The 15,302-nt window shown below is 42.4% G+C and overlaps 1 protein-coding gene across 1 annotated transcript; it reads right to left on the bottom strand.

Annotated features, from left to right (window-relative positions):
- Nucleotides 1–833: 833 nt before the first annotated feature.
- On the bottom strand, nucleotides 834–2,714 carry LOC133895148 (uncharacterized). The gene is made up of 5 exons (XM_062335328.1): nucleotides 2,396–2,714; nucleotides 2,195–2,295; nucleotides 2,007–2,091; nucleotides 1,336–1,554; nucleotides 834–1,209 (listed from the first exon to the last, which is right to left on the bottom strand). The coding sequence occupies exons 1-5, from the start codon at nucleotides 2,712–2,714 to the stop codon at nucleotides 890–892; spliced, it is 1,044 nt and encodes a 347-aa protein (XP_062191312.1). The 3' UTR covers nucleotides 834–889.
- Between the last annotated feature and the right edge of the window lie 12,588 nt (nucleotides 2,715–15,302).

Consider the following 15,302-nt stretch of genomic DNA (forward strand, 5'->3'; position numbering starts at 1 on the left):
ATCATTCCGCTCCACCGGCCATCGCATTCATACCCATTTATTTCTCCCGCGAACATATTCAGGATCATCCCCCGGCCAAATCTCTAAAAAGGGGTCCCTCAGGATCCCTGCGACATGAGTTAACCCTCCGATAGACGCCATTGCGAGGTTGCGTGTGGGAATTTGGGCGAAGACCATCGAAGCTGCAGGACGAAGCACGGTGGACATGCGGAGTTGACGGCGAGGGACAGAGAGCATGTGCGAGGATTAGCGCAATCATATCGGAATCGAACAAGCGAGTCGGGCATGTCCAAGTCGAAGTCTCCTCGACGGGACGTATACGTGCATGACTCTGTTTCGTGATGGTGCGAATCGGCGTGATGAAATCACGCAGTCCAGGAGCGTGACTCGACATGCGCACAGGCCAGAACACGGGCGATGCGATGCGGTGTAGTCTCTGATTATAACTTTCCTGAATCGTATTGTTATCGAATATCTGGATGACTGTAGAACATGATAAATTGTTTGGAATATCAGCGTATATCTTATTTATCTTATGGCGGTTATAAAACTTATTGTATCGGACTAAGTATACATGTATGGTGAATATACATCTCTAGATATATATATTTCTGGTAAATCTTTAATTATTAATTATCAAATTCTTATTAAGTGAGGATGCCATAATCAGGAGACTACAGTCATGGAGGTGTTCATCAAGCATGAGTGGATATCTTCTAATAGAATTTGCGTTTAAAGTTTTCCTTCATTCATGTTTGGAACTTTTGAGATTTAGCTATTTATTGGCTTGTTATTTCTTAGCCCATAGCTGAAACTTTGTAATAATAGGCCGGAATAAAAACATTTTTTTTAAAAAAAAGCAGTAAGCACTCATACTTGTACAATTCATTCAGCCTCTTGTCCTTACGATGGTTATCGTGCCTCTTCCTGCGGTGTGGAGCCTGGTGAAGCCGGCCACCGTTCTGCCCGACGGCGCCGGCCGGTTGCCGGACGGCACCCACGGGGCGCACGCAAACTCCCCCACGGGGTGCCGAACAGGGTGCGCGGGTGGCGTGAGGATCCACTCGTTGATGTCGGCGAGCGTCACGCCGCCGTCCACCCCGCTAGGCTTCACCACGGTGAACGGGTGCGCCACTGTTCCAGCACCGACGGTGGACGACGGCGCCTTCCTGCTTCTCTTCCTGCTCTCGCCACACTCCGTGTCCAGTTCTGCGACATGCAGATCAACAGATGCGTAGGATTGAGGATTTTGTTGGCTCAAAAAAAAAAAAAGATTGAGAATTTTGCACGGGATAGCAGTGAGAAATCATTGCTGCGAGTTTAGTGCCTTTCAGTGAGCCTGCACTTCTGTACCTTCTGGTGCCGGGCGCTTGGACGACGAGCAGTTGGCAGGAACGATTTGGCGCTGGGTGGCACTGGTGTCACTGGCCTGTGGGTCCACGCTGCAGTGGGATGAGGAGGAGCTGGGAAGCTCTGCTTGTGGCTGCGTCAGAGTTTTCTCCGGGGATGTGGGCGACGTCAGCGAAATGGAGCTCACGGAGAGATGAGCAGCATCTGCAGAATCGTATCACTATCATGCTAATCTTGAGTGGGCCGAACATAAATTTCAGAAGGGAGAGTGATGATGGAGATTAAATCTGAGTGAGTGTTCGTTTCAAAAATAAAAAATCTGAGTGAGTGTTTAAAATTCTATTTCTGCTAAGAATTAGTACTGCACTACTATTGCCTGCTAAGCCAGGCGCATGATGCACAAATGATGGGTCAGGACAGGCAACAAATGTGCTGCTAATCTCGAGTGGGTCCGGACATAAATTTCACAAGCACCGTGATTATTTAATAATCATCATAGTTCGTCCTAGTTTTTGGAACCGTACCACTATCATGAAATAAATGAAAATTTACAGTACCAAAGTCCTTGGTTAGCGTAAAAAATAGGAAGAGTGTAAACCAAGTTAAACCACTTCAGAAGTTCAGAGCAAACCAGTAACCAGCTTGCGAATTCTTACGTTGGGAAGAGAAAGCACTCGCTTCTTTCAGAGCGCAGAACGAACTCAAGCCCACAGCCGGTTCCTCGTCCGAACCCCATAAATTCTGAAGAGGTGACACAACTTGAGTCCAACGAGAAAAAGCAGACGCCATGATTCTACCACAAGAATTGCATGTGAATCTTAACGCAGCTGAAGCTTGCACTCACCTGGAGTAGTTCATCCAGCTCCCCGGGCATTGCCATCGCATTCTGCGCCGTCGGCAAGCCGGTGACCGCCGTTGACGCCTCTGACACCGGGGAATCCATGCCTAGCACACATGACAGTCAACGAGTTACCGCCATGGACACAAGCTGCAGGGAGAGGAAAACAAAAGGGCAGGCCATGTACACACGCAGCGCAAGACCTACACTTGGGGACGAAGAGCTCGAGCTCACGCTCATGGGTATCAGGACCGCCGGGATCAACTCCCAATGATCCTAGACCAAAGTACCAGCTGAGCTGTCGTTCCCATTCAAAGTGGACGCAACTGCTGCTGCTGGTGGTGCTGTCCAAGCTGCATGCCATGGTGTCCAAAGGCCACCAGGCCTGCCTCCCGTGCAGCTCACTTTCTTGGGCTGCCTCCATGGGAGGTGTGCCGGACGCCCGGACTGGAGTAGCAGTAGTGGACTTGTGGGGAAGAGAGACTGGAGAGTCTGAGAGACAGGGCATGCGAGTAGCTACTGCCATGCGTGCTTAAATAGCAGGGCTTTTGGGAGGCAGGCCGCAGGCCTAAGACTACTCTCAATGAGGTTTCATATTTATTTTTAGAAGTGTCACATAAGCAAAAATATATTTAATTTATGGTTGAAATAGTCTCATATAATACATTATTTTATTTTGTTGTTTCATAAGCAACACATGTTTGAGAGTAACTTCGTTGAAAAGAGTGACTACGTAGTTTCATCTGAATGAAACATTTTTCTTCTCTTTTCATTATTTCTTTGCCACATCACCAAAAGTACTAATATGACGTTGTATTTAATAATAATGAAATTTCCATTGGGAGTAGTCTAAAGGCGAAAGGTGGTGTGTGCACTGCAGGCTGCAGTGCGGCATGCCAAGCACGGTTAGTCAGGGGATGAGGAAAAGAAGGCTTGGAAATTTTGCAAAGCGTGAAGGGAGCAACGAGCCAACGAAAGCGGCTTTGTCTTGTTAGCTATCACTCTTCGTTGTTTCCATCTTTATATATGTCTCTCATACCTCGTCCTCCCTTTTTTAACTTTTAGTTTGTTCACCGTGCGAGGTTAGAGTAGGTGCCGAATTTGGATATTGTTTTCGCTGAGAAATTAGAGAAAAGTCAACCAAAGTGTTTCAATTTGCTTGGTATTGTCGAAGTAGATTGATTGCTCACCAATCTCCAAACAGCTTAAACATTTGGGTAAGTTAGTTGATGCATAACATTCAAGTTGGTATCAGAGACAAATGTCTTGCCTTGGAGTTGATCTGAGAAAATAATTTCAAATGCATACTTATATACAGCTATATGATTATGAGATATTTGCTATGTAGATATGCATTTATTTAGAACATGCAACAACTACAACAAGATTAGGATCCACATATGCATACTCTGTTTTTTTTTAGTAAAGTGCACACTTTAACCTAATATAACCAAGACTTTGTTGTCGAATAAGAGACAGAATGCTCATGCGATGAAACTCAAATAGAAGTATAGAAAGGACAAGTAGTGGCTTACGGTGGCGAATCTAGAATTGTAGATAAGGGTGATTCAACTTAACATAATTTAACATACCAACCGTACTATAGTACCGAAGTTACAGTAAAAAATTCAAGGGCTGGTGCAAATTTTAGGATGATCTATGACCCACCGTGCCACCCTGCTGAATACGCCACTGCTGACTTACCTTACATGGTTGATTCTATTATAGACATGGATGCATATACAATATGCCAGCATCCTGCAGTTGGTTCTTTTTTCAACAGATTGCACCATGAATATTAATGATGCTAATCGTGCAGTTGTAGCCTTCAGACCGTAGCTGCAACATCACTTCCTTCATGTTCACTCGCCCTGGATTTGAACAAGAATCACCTGTTACTGCCCTTGTGTAGGTTTGATTCGCAACCAAAGAAGAACTTGCCCCAAGAGCCTACTTGCGGTTACTTGGGAACCTCACCCTAGCTATCATTGTATAAGTGAGGACACAACTCTATTGCCTTATGCGGGGAAGCAAAGGCCTCGTTGATAATTGATGCCACACAATGGATAATAAAATGTATAAATGTGATTAGCAGTACTATAATGAAGATCTTTTCTGAACTTGGAGCCTGCTGTCCGCAGCTATCTCTTCGTTGTATGAAGCCGATGCTGTATATGCTCTATGACCACCGGCCCATTCCGATATAGTCATCGTCTGTGACAGGAGTGTAGAGTTCTTTTGTGCGATTGTCATGTGTACCTGAGGAAGTTCTTGTCAATGAGGCTGCGGTGCCATCAATACCGAGAAATTAGAAAGAAGAAAACAAACAAAGAAGAGATCCATTCCAAATTAATCCGAGATCTCAGCTCCTGAAAACCAATACTTTCCCCTCCCCTTTCGTTCTCAATCCTCAGATATAAATCTTGGATCCAAATCCATTTTTTTTCACATCTCCATCGGATCGACGTTCCACTGTTTACCAATCCACGCCAACTTGAATAAAGGAAAAAAGCAAACCAATCTTCTTCCCTGCTCCATGCCTCCACGGCTGGCCTTTGCTTGAAGGTTGTGACCGGATCGATTGACGGCTGATGCTGTGAGCCTGCGAGGTTCCTTGTTTGATTGGCTATAATCGTCTTCTCCACCCGTTCCCCTCCATCTTGATCTGCTCGTGCTCCCGTCGGGCCGTCGCTCCCCCGTGCGAACCTGGCTTGCGTCGGCCGGCCGCTCATGCTCCTGCCAGTCTGAGGCCTCTTTGGGCGCGTCACCACAACTGTGGAGTTCGCCATTGATCCGGCGCTCTGATTTTCCATTCGTGCGGCTCACTCGTCAACTCCGTCGTAGTGGCCGCGCGTCGCCTGCAATGACGCTCCCCACCTCGCCTGGTCGCCGATGTTATTCCTTTTTTTTGTAAGGTAGTTCATGCTCCCGCCGCTGCTTCTTTGGTCGTCCTCCAGCGGCACTGGCCTCGCGGCCGCGGCAAACATTGACCGGGACGGTGATGGCTGGGCCTGCACGCGGCGGCCTGGTTTCCATCGGTGAGAGGATCCGATGCATGCATGCGTTTTTGTTGAAAATTTATAACTTGATATGATGGCCTACTCTAGATCAGCATCTCTTAATTGCCGAATCGTGAGTTGTATACCTACACTCAGTGACGACATTAGTTCTTGACAGTGAGGTTGATCGGTGAGGAAGAAATACGTCGGTGTAACTGTACAGACCGTTGGTGTTGTCGAAATAGCCGGCTTGATGTAGCCGTATGTGTTGGTAAAGGAGCTAGGTGAGAATGTGGCTGGTGTGAGGAAGAAGACAGAGAATGATTGACGACAGCGGCGGTTTTCACCCCACTGCAACGCCCCTTTTAATCGGTTTAGGGCTTTTAGATGTTGGGTATGTGTTTAGTTGCATGAGATAGATCTCCCTCCGAGCCCCGATATCTCCTTTATATTGTGACCTTGGTGAAACAAGGTTGCAACGAAGATGTTGATTGCGTCTTAGATTGTGGCGCGTGTGGGGCCGAGACTACTCCTTATTTCGGTTTCTAATTAGATCATATTAGCTGGTTTGTCGAGATCAAATCTAACATTTTTGTCATATATGCTTTTGGAAACCTTGAATAGGCAGCTAGCACAATTCGATGGCCATGTAACACGTTTTTTAGTGGATTTTTTTTCCAAAACCGTATGAGAGATAGAGGCCTGTTTTTGGTACGATGTGGCATGGGGCTTTGCATGAGTTTGTAGATATCTCTTAGAGCTATATTTCAATACTATTGCCATATATATACCAAATCAATCATAGCCGTTATAATCTGGACCCACCATGCTTGCTGGTGTAGAATTTTCTTTTGTTTTAGGTAATTTTTGGTGTTTATATCCGTTATAAACGTGGTGGATTTGTTTATATAATTGCTAAGATAATAGTTTTCCAACAATGGAAAATTTGGAATTGCCCATTCCTTGGGAATTTGAGAAGAACAAAAACATGCACTCTTTTGTGTACTGAAACCATTTGTTTCAATTCCTGTTTGAGATCTTGCAAACGGTAGTCTTCTCGTCTTTCTGTTTCTTTTTTAACCTATATGATTTCAGAAGGCATAATGCATATTTCTGCGTTTTTTTATTGGAGCAATGGAACTTAACCATCACTGTGTACGTGTATACAACACATATTTTTTTATGTGGGAGACCGGATTATTGCTGCCAGGCCATGCTTCATGCAGCAAGGTGAGACAAACGCAAGCTAGCAGGTCCCACGCAACACCACCCCGGCTTGCTCAGCTCAAATGCTCACTATCTGGACTCGAACCAAACAAAACTAACCCAATAGCGCTGGGATCAAAGGAAACCAATTTTGTGCCGTCAAAATTCCTCAAGCCTTTGTAGACACTACACAGCCATCATCTCTACAGAGATAGCAATCAGCGGCGGATGTTCAGCCCCTCCCCCTCCCCCTACCGGCTGCCACTCCTTTTTTGCAAGGGAAGAATGAGAAGAAGAGAGATGAGTTGGAGGAGGAGGAGGAAGATCGGTCCCATTTCATGATTTCGCTGTGTCCGTCACTGATCGCAATCCTGCGCACTCGCACATCTCATACACGCTCGTCGATGATACAATCGTATTTGCAGTTGTCGCACCGGAATCCAAGCCATCATGGTGATTTCAAATATTCTGAATTTTTGTACGTGTACCATGTATATACGTGCCAGAAAGGAGAAAGCTAAAGTATGGCTTGCTTGGAGCGCTTAATCATGGCCTTTTTGCAGTATTGACAGAGTATGCATCTACTGCATGTCATGAAAAGCTAGTGCTACTATCAGTAGGTGAATTCTGAATTCGTATTGCGGTTTGCAAATAATGGTGCAATGGACCCCAAATACCTTGAGGTATGCCAGCACAAATCCATGGAGATACGTAAAAAGAGGCGTCTGAAAAAACAGGCTACGAGCCTGCTACTAATGTCTGCAGGGTGCGAACTTTAGCCGCTTTTGCACTGGTCATTGCAATCCTAGTTCCACGAAAATACAAGCTAGTAGCATGTCTTCTGCCTCTGTCATCATGCCACTATTTCGAGCCGTGGAGATCGAACTCCATGCACGAGCTATATGGCATTTGCCAGAATTCCTCTTTCGTTTGGAACAACAAGTCCAACGATTTGTCTTCAAGGTAAAATTTGAGGTATCGAGTCCAACGTCTAGATTCATGCTTTCGTGTCTCCAATTTTATTTGAAACCCAAATGTAGTGTGGTTGGAAATAGAGCCTCTGACACGGAGAAATAGGACCATGATTTTAGTGACGGAGTTTAGGCCGAAATTTAGAGAGAGCTGGCAAAGCTAAATGGGTTCCAACTGGATTATAGAGAGACCGAATCAATAAAATATGATAGATTGATTTAAAATATATTATAAAATACAGAAATACACTATAAAATATAGAAAATTTGTTAGAACGACCCACCATGACCACAACAATATTCCATCCTGATGACTTTAGCCTTACTTGAGCCATTAGATTGGAAATGGACGATCAAGTTTTAGTGGCACAATAATCTACAGTACCTGATTTATAGTAAACTCTGCACAACACTCCTTTGAACAATATCCGTGTTGTAGTGTTTTATATGTCTCATGATGCTTATGCCAGCAACCATGCTTATGCCACCTTCTTTTGACATGAGCTGGCATGTAGGCCCATATGCTAGCGGGACATGAATCCTGAAGCAAAGTCAGGGTGGCACAGTAATTCGTGAGTGCATGAACAGTAAAGTACAGTTAATCACTGTACCAAAAACACTATGTAGGTTACTGTAGCAAAAATACTGTTGAAACGGATACTGTTGAAACACTATGTAGGTTAATCCATTCTCGATCCGACGGACCAGAAATGCGAACTGCGACTTGATTTTCGGCAAAGTCCGACGATACGAATCCATGCTGACGTCAGTAGAGCCATGTGTACACGACATGTGTAGCTGTAGGATAAGAGTTCCAAAAGGCCAATTTAGTTTAGCAAGTGTTTTAGCAGCTAAATATATTTTTATAAAATTTACTCAAAAAGTTGCACATCTACATTTGAGCATGCTTCTCTCGCCCCTCCCCCACCCAACCCAAGTCATCTCAGAACACATTCTGCATTTTTCGAAAGAAACCCTATTATATGGAGTGGAAGTTCTCAATCGCGCAATGCCATCGCTTAGAGGTGGGCATCCGGTTATTGCAATTAATCCGGTTTGGTTTATTCGGCTGTTGAGAATTTCGGTTTATGGAAAATGAAAACCGAACAAATCAATTTTTAGAAACCGAACCTAATTAACCGATACAGTTCGGTTTGGTTAGATTGGTTTTCGGTTTGAACTTAAAACCAATTAAATAATAAAACAACAATCAGTACTGATTAAGTGATTGATTACTTGCATACAATGAGATTGATCCTATTCGTATGTACATGTGTGGATTACTTGCGTCCCCCGTACTCTGCTACTACTAGTCAGCTATCCAATCGACCCATCAATCAAACGTCCAAAGAGGCCTCTGACTCCAAGAGCAGATCGACGCTCACATAGCAGATCCAAAGAGACAAGATCTGAACACCGATTAGTTAAATGAAGTCACGGCGGGTGCACATCGCAGCGCGCAGGTCGCAAGTCGTCGTCGCTTGACGGACGACGCGGAGACGACGACTCGCGCCCGCGCAAGCCGTGAGTCGCAGCGGGCGCGGGCGAGGAAGGCGGGTGTGGCAGCGACGGCGTGGGAGAGGATGGCGCCGACGTCTCTGCGTGGGAGAGCGTCGAGTGCTGGCGAGCAGTGGCAGCGGCGTGCGGGCGCGTGGGGAAGGGACCGAGGGAGGACGAGCGCCTCTGCGCTAGATTCGGGGAATGGCATCGAGTCGAAGGGTTCCCTGCAGGCAACTTGGTAGTATTGGGTAATTGGGCCTTGCGCCACTACGTACCTAATTGGGCCTTGTTTGTTGCGCCACCGGACGCTGGTTAATTAGGTTGGGTATGTATTGATCGGTTTATTTCGGTCTGCTCGGTTTATAGCAGCTGGAAACCGAACAAAACACGGTAAACCGAACAGAGCAGATTCAAAAACCGAAAACCGAAATAATGAGATATTTGGTTATTCCGGGTTCAGTTTTGGTTTTCGGATTTTGGAATTTTGCCCATCCCTCACATCGTAGTGCTGAATACAAAGCCTCGCTAGAGGAGGTTAACGTTAGCGTTGGGGGAGGGGGGAATAGAAAATGGGAATGGGTGGCTGATGAACGAAGTTGAGGCAGGGTGTCATAGCGGCAAGTTAGGAGAGGGTGTGGTCAAGGCCATGGCAACAAGCGATGGCGATAAAGACACTTGCGATTATCGGGCGTGAAAGGAGGTGGTGGCTGTGCAGTAGGGGCGGCGGTTTGAGTAGATGCCACATGAGAGGAAAAGGGGGTGGAGGGAGATTGTCGGAGCAAAGAAACATGACGGGTCACGCTCTCTGTTCTCACGTGTAGGTGTTCGCCGATTAACCATGTCCCAGTGATCTACAACTGTCAATTGTATATCAATTGAGCATATATACATTAGTAACCACAAAATTTGAAAATTTGTGGTGAGTCTTTTTTTTTAAATTCGACCAAATGGTTTAGAATCGAAAGTTATCTTCTTCGGCCCAAGGCCCATGAACCTATGTGAATGTGATGATCAGATGATGTAGTGAACTGCAAATGGATCTCAAGTCATCTCATGATTTCCACCGTTGATATTTGGTAGTAAATGTGTGTCGTGAAGGGTTTTTTTCCCCATCTAGTGGGCTTGCTTCATGAACTTAGATAGTGTTTGGTTTGTAGGATAAGATGGGACGGAGCAGATTCATTCTGTTTTTGAGCTGTTTGGATGAATGGTGGTAAGGTATGCTCTTGCCACCGTGGCATCCTTAGGCCACACCCAAGGGATTTCCTTCGCGGGCGAGATTCCCGTCGTGAAGGTATTTTCGTTCCCTTCAGCGCTTCAATGGTTTCCCTTCACAGTTCCCTTCACGACGGGATTCCCAAAGTCATTCCCTTCAGGACGGGATTTTCTCTCCTTTCCCTTCGCGATTCTCCTCGAAGTGAAGCTGTTGGAGATGAGAGAAATAAAGAGAATAAGAACGGGGAAGGAAATCGGGAAGGAAACGAAATGAAGGGAATATGGTTGGGGATGGTCTTACTACCCTCTGAAAGGGCTGCAACCCTTCGAGAGGGTGGTAGGCGTCTATTTTTGTAATTTTTTAATCCAAAATCTATTTATTTAATTTTTTAGTTAGAAAATGTAAAAATTAAAAAAAACTCGTACGAATTCTATCATAGCCCCTGTTATTTCAGTAGAAAATTGCAGACCGCTAACAACCGTAGCAAACATTAGGGCCTTTTAGAATAAATTTGGTGGCCCAGTTGACAAAAATAACACACATAATTGTCAGCCCGTCAAAAAGAAAAATCTGAGGCCCAGTTGACACGGGTGTTGCAATTTAGAAAATATTGGGCTGTGGTATGAAATGCAGCTTTGTAAAATGATAGGTCTACACTACAAAATCTGAAATTTTGTGGTGAGTCTTTTTTTTAAAAAAAAAATCGACCAAATGGTCCAGAATCCAAAGTTACCTTCTTCGGTTCAAGGCCCAGGAACCTATGTGAATGTGATGATCAGATGATGTAGTGAACTGTAAATGGATCTCAAATCATCTCATGATTTCCACCGTCAACATTTGACAGTAAATGTGCGTTGTGAAGGTTTTTTTTTCCCTCTAGTGGGCTTGCTTCATGGACTTAATCAGGCCTAGCGGCCAGCATATACCATAAAGTCTACATAGCATGGGCCTAACAAGTCTCTGAAAAAGTTCAAGGACTACTCAACACCAACTCAGTTGTTGTCCACAAAACCTAGTACGGATTCTATCATAGCCCCTGTTATTTGAGTAGAAAATTGTATGGAAAAAGTCTATATTGACTTCTAGACTATTGCTCGAATATGCTTATACCCTTCAAACTATAAAACTAGATATTTCATCTTTTAAACTATTTAAACCGGTGTAATTTACCTCTTTAATTGGTTTTGATGGTGGTTTCGTCCTACGTGATGACAACTTAGTATACCCTGTTGGCAGCGTTTCGCAGACGTGGTATCGAAAATTTCAAAAAAAATTATAAAAAATTATAAAAATACTAGAGATAATTTTAAGACCTTCTGTGAAAAAATAAAAAATATTATCCCTTGCATCATATTTCATGGAGAGAAAGCTTAGAAAAAGAAAAGAAAAAACATACTTTAAAAAATACGCAACTCATTTATTAACTCATATAAAAAATATTAACATACAAACACATATTTTTGTTTATAGGGTGTGCTTAAGAGAATCTATAAAATTAGTTTCATTTAGAGTTTTTATTAATTTCTCCATGATTTTTATAAAGTTCACAAGTATAAAGTGAACATGTTAAGATAAAACACTGCAATTAACTTTGTCATGTCTACCATTATTTTTTGTACACAAAGTATTATTTAAGTAAACTAATAAAAGTGATTTCACTAGTTTTGGAGGTATGATAAATTAATTATGAATTAATCTAGTTATAATATATTTACTTAATCTTGCACGTTACAATAACCGTTTCATAATTTTATGTATTTTTACAAGATAGAGGGTCATTTAAGAAGACTAAAAAATTAGTTTCATGATTTTTGATTAGCAAATTATTAACTATGCATTTAACTAGGTTTAGAAAATAATTTTTCTCACAGGAAATACACAACCTTTTCACGAGTATAAATACTTTTTATCATATTATAAGGAAACCGATAAAAATTGTTTTACTTGATTTGAAGCTCAGATGAATTAATTATTGATTTTACAAAGAAAAAAACCCAATATGTTCACTTTACGGTTGTGAACTTTATAAAAATCATAGAGAAATTAATAAAACTCTAAATGAAGTGAAACTAATTTATAGATCCTCTTAAGTATACCTACGAACAATTTTTTTTATGTTAATATTTTCCGTGATGTGAGTTAATAAATGAGCTGCACACTTTTTAAATCTTTTTTTCTTTTTTCAAGCTTTCTCTCCATGAAATATGATGCAAAAACATTTTTTTTATATAAGGTCTCAGAATTGTCTCTAGTATTTTAAATTTTTTTATGATTTTAATGAACTTTTTGAATTTTTTATGTCACGTCAGCAAAACGCGGCTAACAGGGTTGACTGAGTTGTCATCACGTAGGACAAAACTACGATTAAAACCCAATAATAAAATAAATTACACCAATTTAAATAGTTAAATGAGATGATATATCTGATTTTATCAGTCGAGAGGAAAAACAAACTCTAGTAATAATTTGAGGGTAGCAATAGTTGAGGGTAGTAATGTAGACCAGACGTGCGATGCTACGCTTGGCAGACGTTCATGTCGCCGCTCTGCTCTAGTGCGACCCGTCTCGCGTTATTGCTGTACTTTGCAAAATTTTCCTCTTTGTACCTGGAGTCCATCACACCATGGGTTCGATGGAATTCGATGGAGCGTTCCAAACAGATCCACTTCTGCCAGCACGATATCCGGCAAGAAGAACGTCAGAGGAACCATTTCCGTGAGACTGCACTTGACCGTGAGATGGGCGGTGGTGGTGGTGGCGGCGGTGCCGCGGGCGCGAGCCAGGCGGGCCACGGCGGCGGCGGATGCGGTGCGGGTGCGAGCCAGGAGGCCGACGGCGGGATTCGACAAAAAATTGAATCGAGAAAATCATTCGAGAGAGCAGGCGAGATGGCGGCAGCCGAGTCCATGCCGGAGACCTTCATACACGAATTCACCGTCAAGGTGCGGCGATCCCCCCTCGCAGAATCGTGTTTCATTGCGTGATCCTTCTCTTTTTCTTCGGCTGATATTTGCATTTTTTTGGGTTTTTTTTTTCCTTACCCGGCGCAGGACCGCAACAAGGAGGTGAGCTGGAGATCTCAGATCATTATTTCATTCTCTTCTCGATTTCTTTTATCATTTATATTCTCTTTATTTTCTTTTATCTCCAACAACTTCTTTTCGAGAGAATCGTGAAAGGAAAGTAGAGAGAATCTCATTTTAAAAAGAATAACTCTGAAAAACCCTTCGTGACAGGAACCGTACAGAGAAACCGTTAGAACGTTGAAGAGAACGAAAATCTTTTCATAAAGAAAATCTAGACCTTAAAGGAAACCTTAAAGATGATCTAAAAGGAAGGTCCTCATCGTTGTTAATGTCACCTCCAAATGGTATCTTCTTGTCTCGTCTCTTCTTTCCCCGCCAGCTGATACCTTCCTTTTTTTTCTTTTCGTTCTTATCTTTGTGCCTGAGATACTGAAACGGTTGGTGTTCTTAATGCCTTCAACGGGTTCACAGAGGCCAATTACACGCAGCTGACGGAGCTATATCGGAATTACAAGGACAAAGATCAGTGCTTTGCATCTGTTCTTGGTCCATGTTTTCTTAGCTATTAGCCTGTACAAATGATTGACTTCAACGGGTTCACGGAGACCAATTACACGCAGCTGACGGAGCTATATCGGAATTACAAGGACAAAGATCAGTGCTTTGCTTCTGTTCTTGGTCCATGTTGCTTTCTTAGCTATTAGCTTGTACAAATGATTGAGGATGGGTTGTAGTTGGAATCGGAGTATATCAACGCTTGTAGGATAAGTAGGTTTTAATCTTTCTGTGTGGAGTGGAGTGACCAAGAACCACCTTCTCTAATTTTTCCATATGAAAGAAGTGCATGATTGATCTTACTATGAGGGAGATTTGACATTTTCTGGTAGATAGCACTCACAGCAATGGTCAAAGGCCAGCCCTCGTTTGGAACGGAGGTTTCGTGGAGGAATTTTGAAGGAATGACATTCCTGAGGAATAGAACACTGTTCACATGTTTGGAATGGAGGAATGCATCTGCCAATTTCTGAGGAAATGTTTTGTTTCCTCCACAAAACACAGGATTCGGAAATCCATTCCGAGCTCATGGTTTCGTGGAAGCCCGAGGCGAGCAGCAACATAAAGAGAATTAGAGCGGTGAGCTCATAGTCCAATATTGTTTAAGAGGACTCAATTAGTTTGATGAGATCAAGACTAACTTTTCTGTACTCTTTCTTTTTATGTGTTTTAAACACCTAACTTGTAGAATTCCTACACTTTTCCGTTCCTTTGTTTTGCTACCACGTTTCTTTCCAGTTCCTGTGTTTTTAGTACTTCCTCTGTTTTGCATTTCTTTATTCCAAATGGGGTCCAAATCTTTGTTTCACATTAGCCTTTTCGCTGATTGCTTGTGAATATTGCGTTCTAGGACATTGATGAGCGGTTACACATCTAAGTTGAGGATGATACTATCATAGCTATATTTCAAAAGATGAAGAACCATAAAGTTGTATTGTAATTTTAATTTTTTTATTTCCTTTATATTACCTTAGATGTTGTCATGTACAAACAACTTATACTTTATATCTTGTCATTATTTAATAATTATGATTATAAAAAATTTGTTATGCATAACATAGTATGTATACTTAGTTTGAAAATCCTAGACCCACCACTGCTGGCGGGTCGATCTCTTTCTGTCTCGAGGCAAGATCGAGCGTCAGTTTGTCACCGATCCTATGGCGATGAGGTGATCGATCATAGATTTTTTATATAATACTATTTATTAGAAAATTACAAAAATATTATTTAAAATAGAAAATTTGTAAAAGTAGGTGTTAATCGGTACTCTAATTACTGACTAGCCACCTAACGATAATCGGAGTGTCAACATCCCATTTGGCACACACGTGGAGACCTGTCGGCACTCCAATTGCTGACAGGTCTCATGTCCTACAGATGATATTTAAAGAAAAATTTATAATTTTTTCATATGATCTTAGATGAAGATGATCTTTATATAAAATTGTACATATCGACGATATATACAACTTTGAAATTTAACACTTTTATATTTAAATCATTTTAGATACTAAAAAGTGGCTAGAAATTTCAGATCTAGTTTTTCATATATAAAATTAATAATGACTTTTGACATCTAAACATATTCAAATGGAATTAAAAATGTTCAACTAAAAAGTTATAGATATCATCGATATG

This window comes from Phragmites australis, chromosome 16, assembly GCF_958298935.1.
Source record: "Phragmites australis chromosome 16, lpPhrAust1.1, whole genome shotgun sequence".
Lineage (NCBI taxonomy): Eukaryota > Viridiplantae > Streptophyta > Magnoliopsida > Poales > Poaceae > Phragmites > Phragmites australis.

Bases quoted from the DNA above. Each gene is read 5' to 3' on its own strand.
- LOC133895148 (XM_062335328.1), bottom strand. From the start codon at position 2,714: ATGGCAGTAGCTACTCGCATGCCCTGTCTCTCAGACTCTCCAGTCTCT. The intron at 2,092-2,194 runs GTGAGTGCAAGC...TCACCTCTTCAG, and splicing joins AGCTGGATGAACTACTCCAG to AATTTATGGGGTTCGGACGA. The intron at 1,210-1,335 runs ACTGAAAGGCAC...TGCATGTCGCAG, and splicing joins AGGTACAGAAGTGCAGGCTC to AACTGGACACGGAGTGTGGC.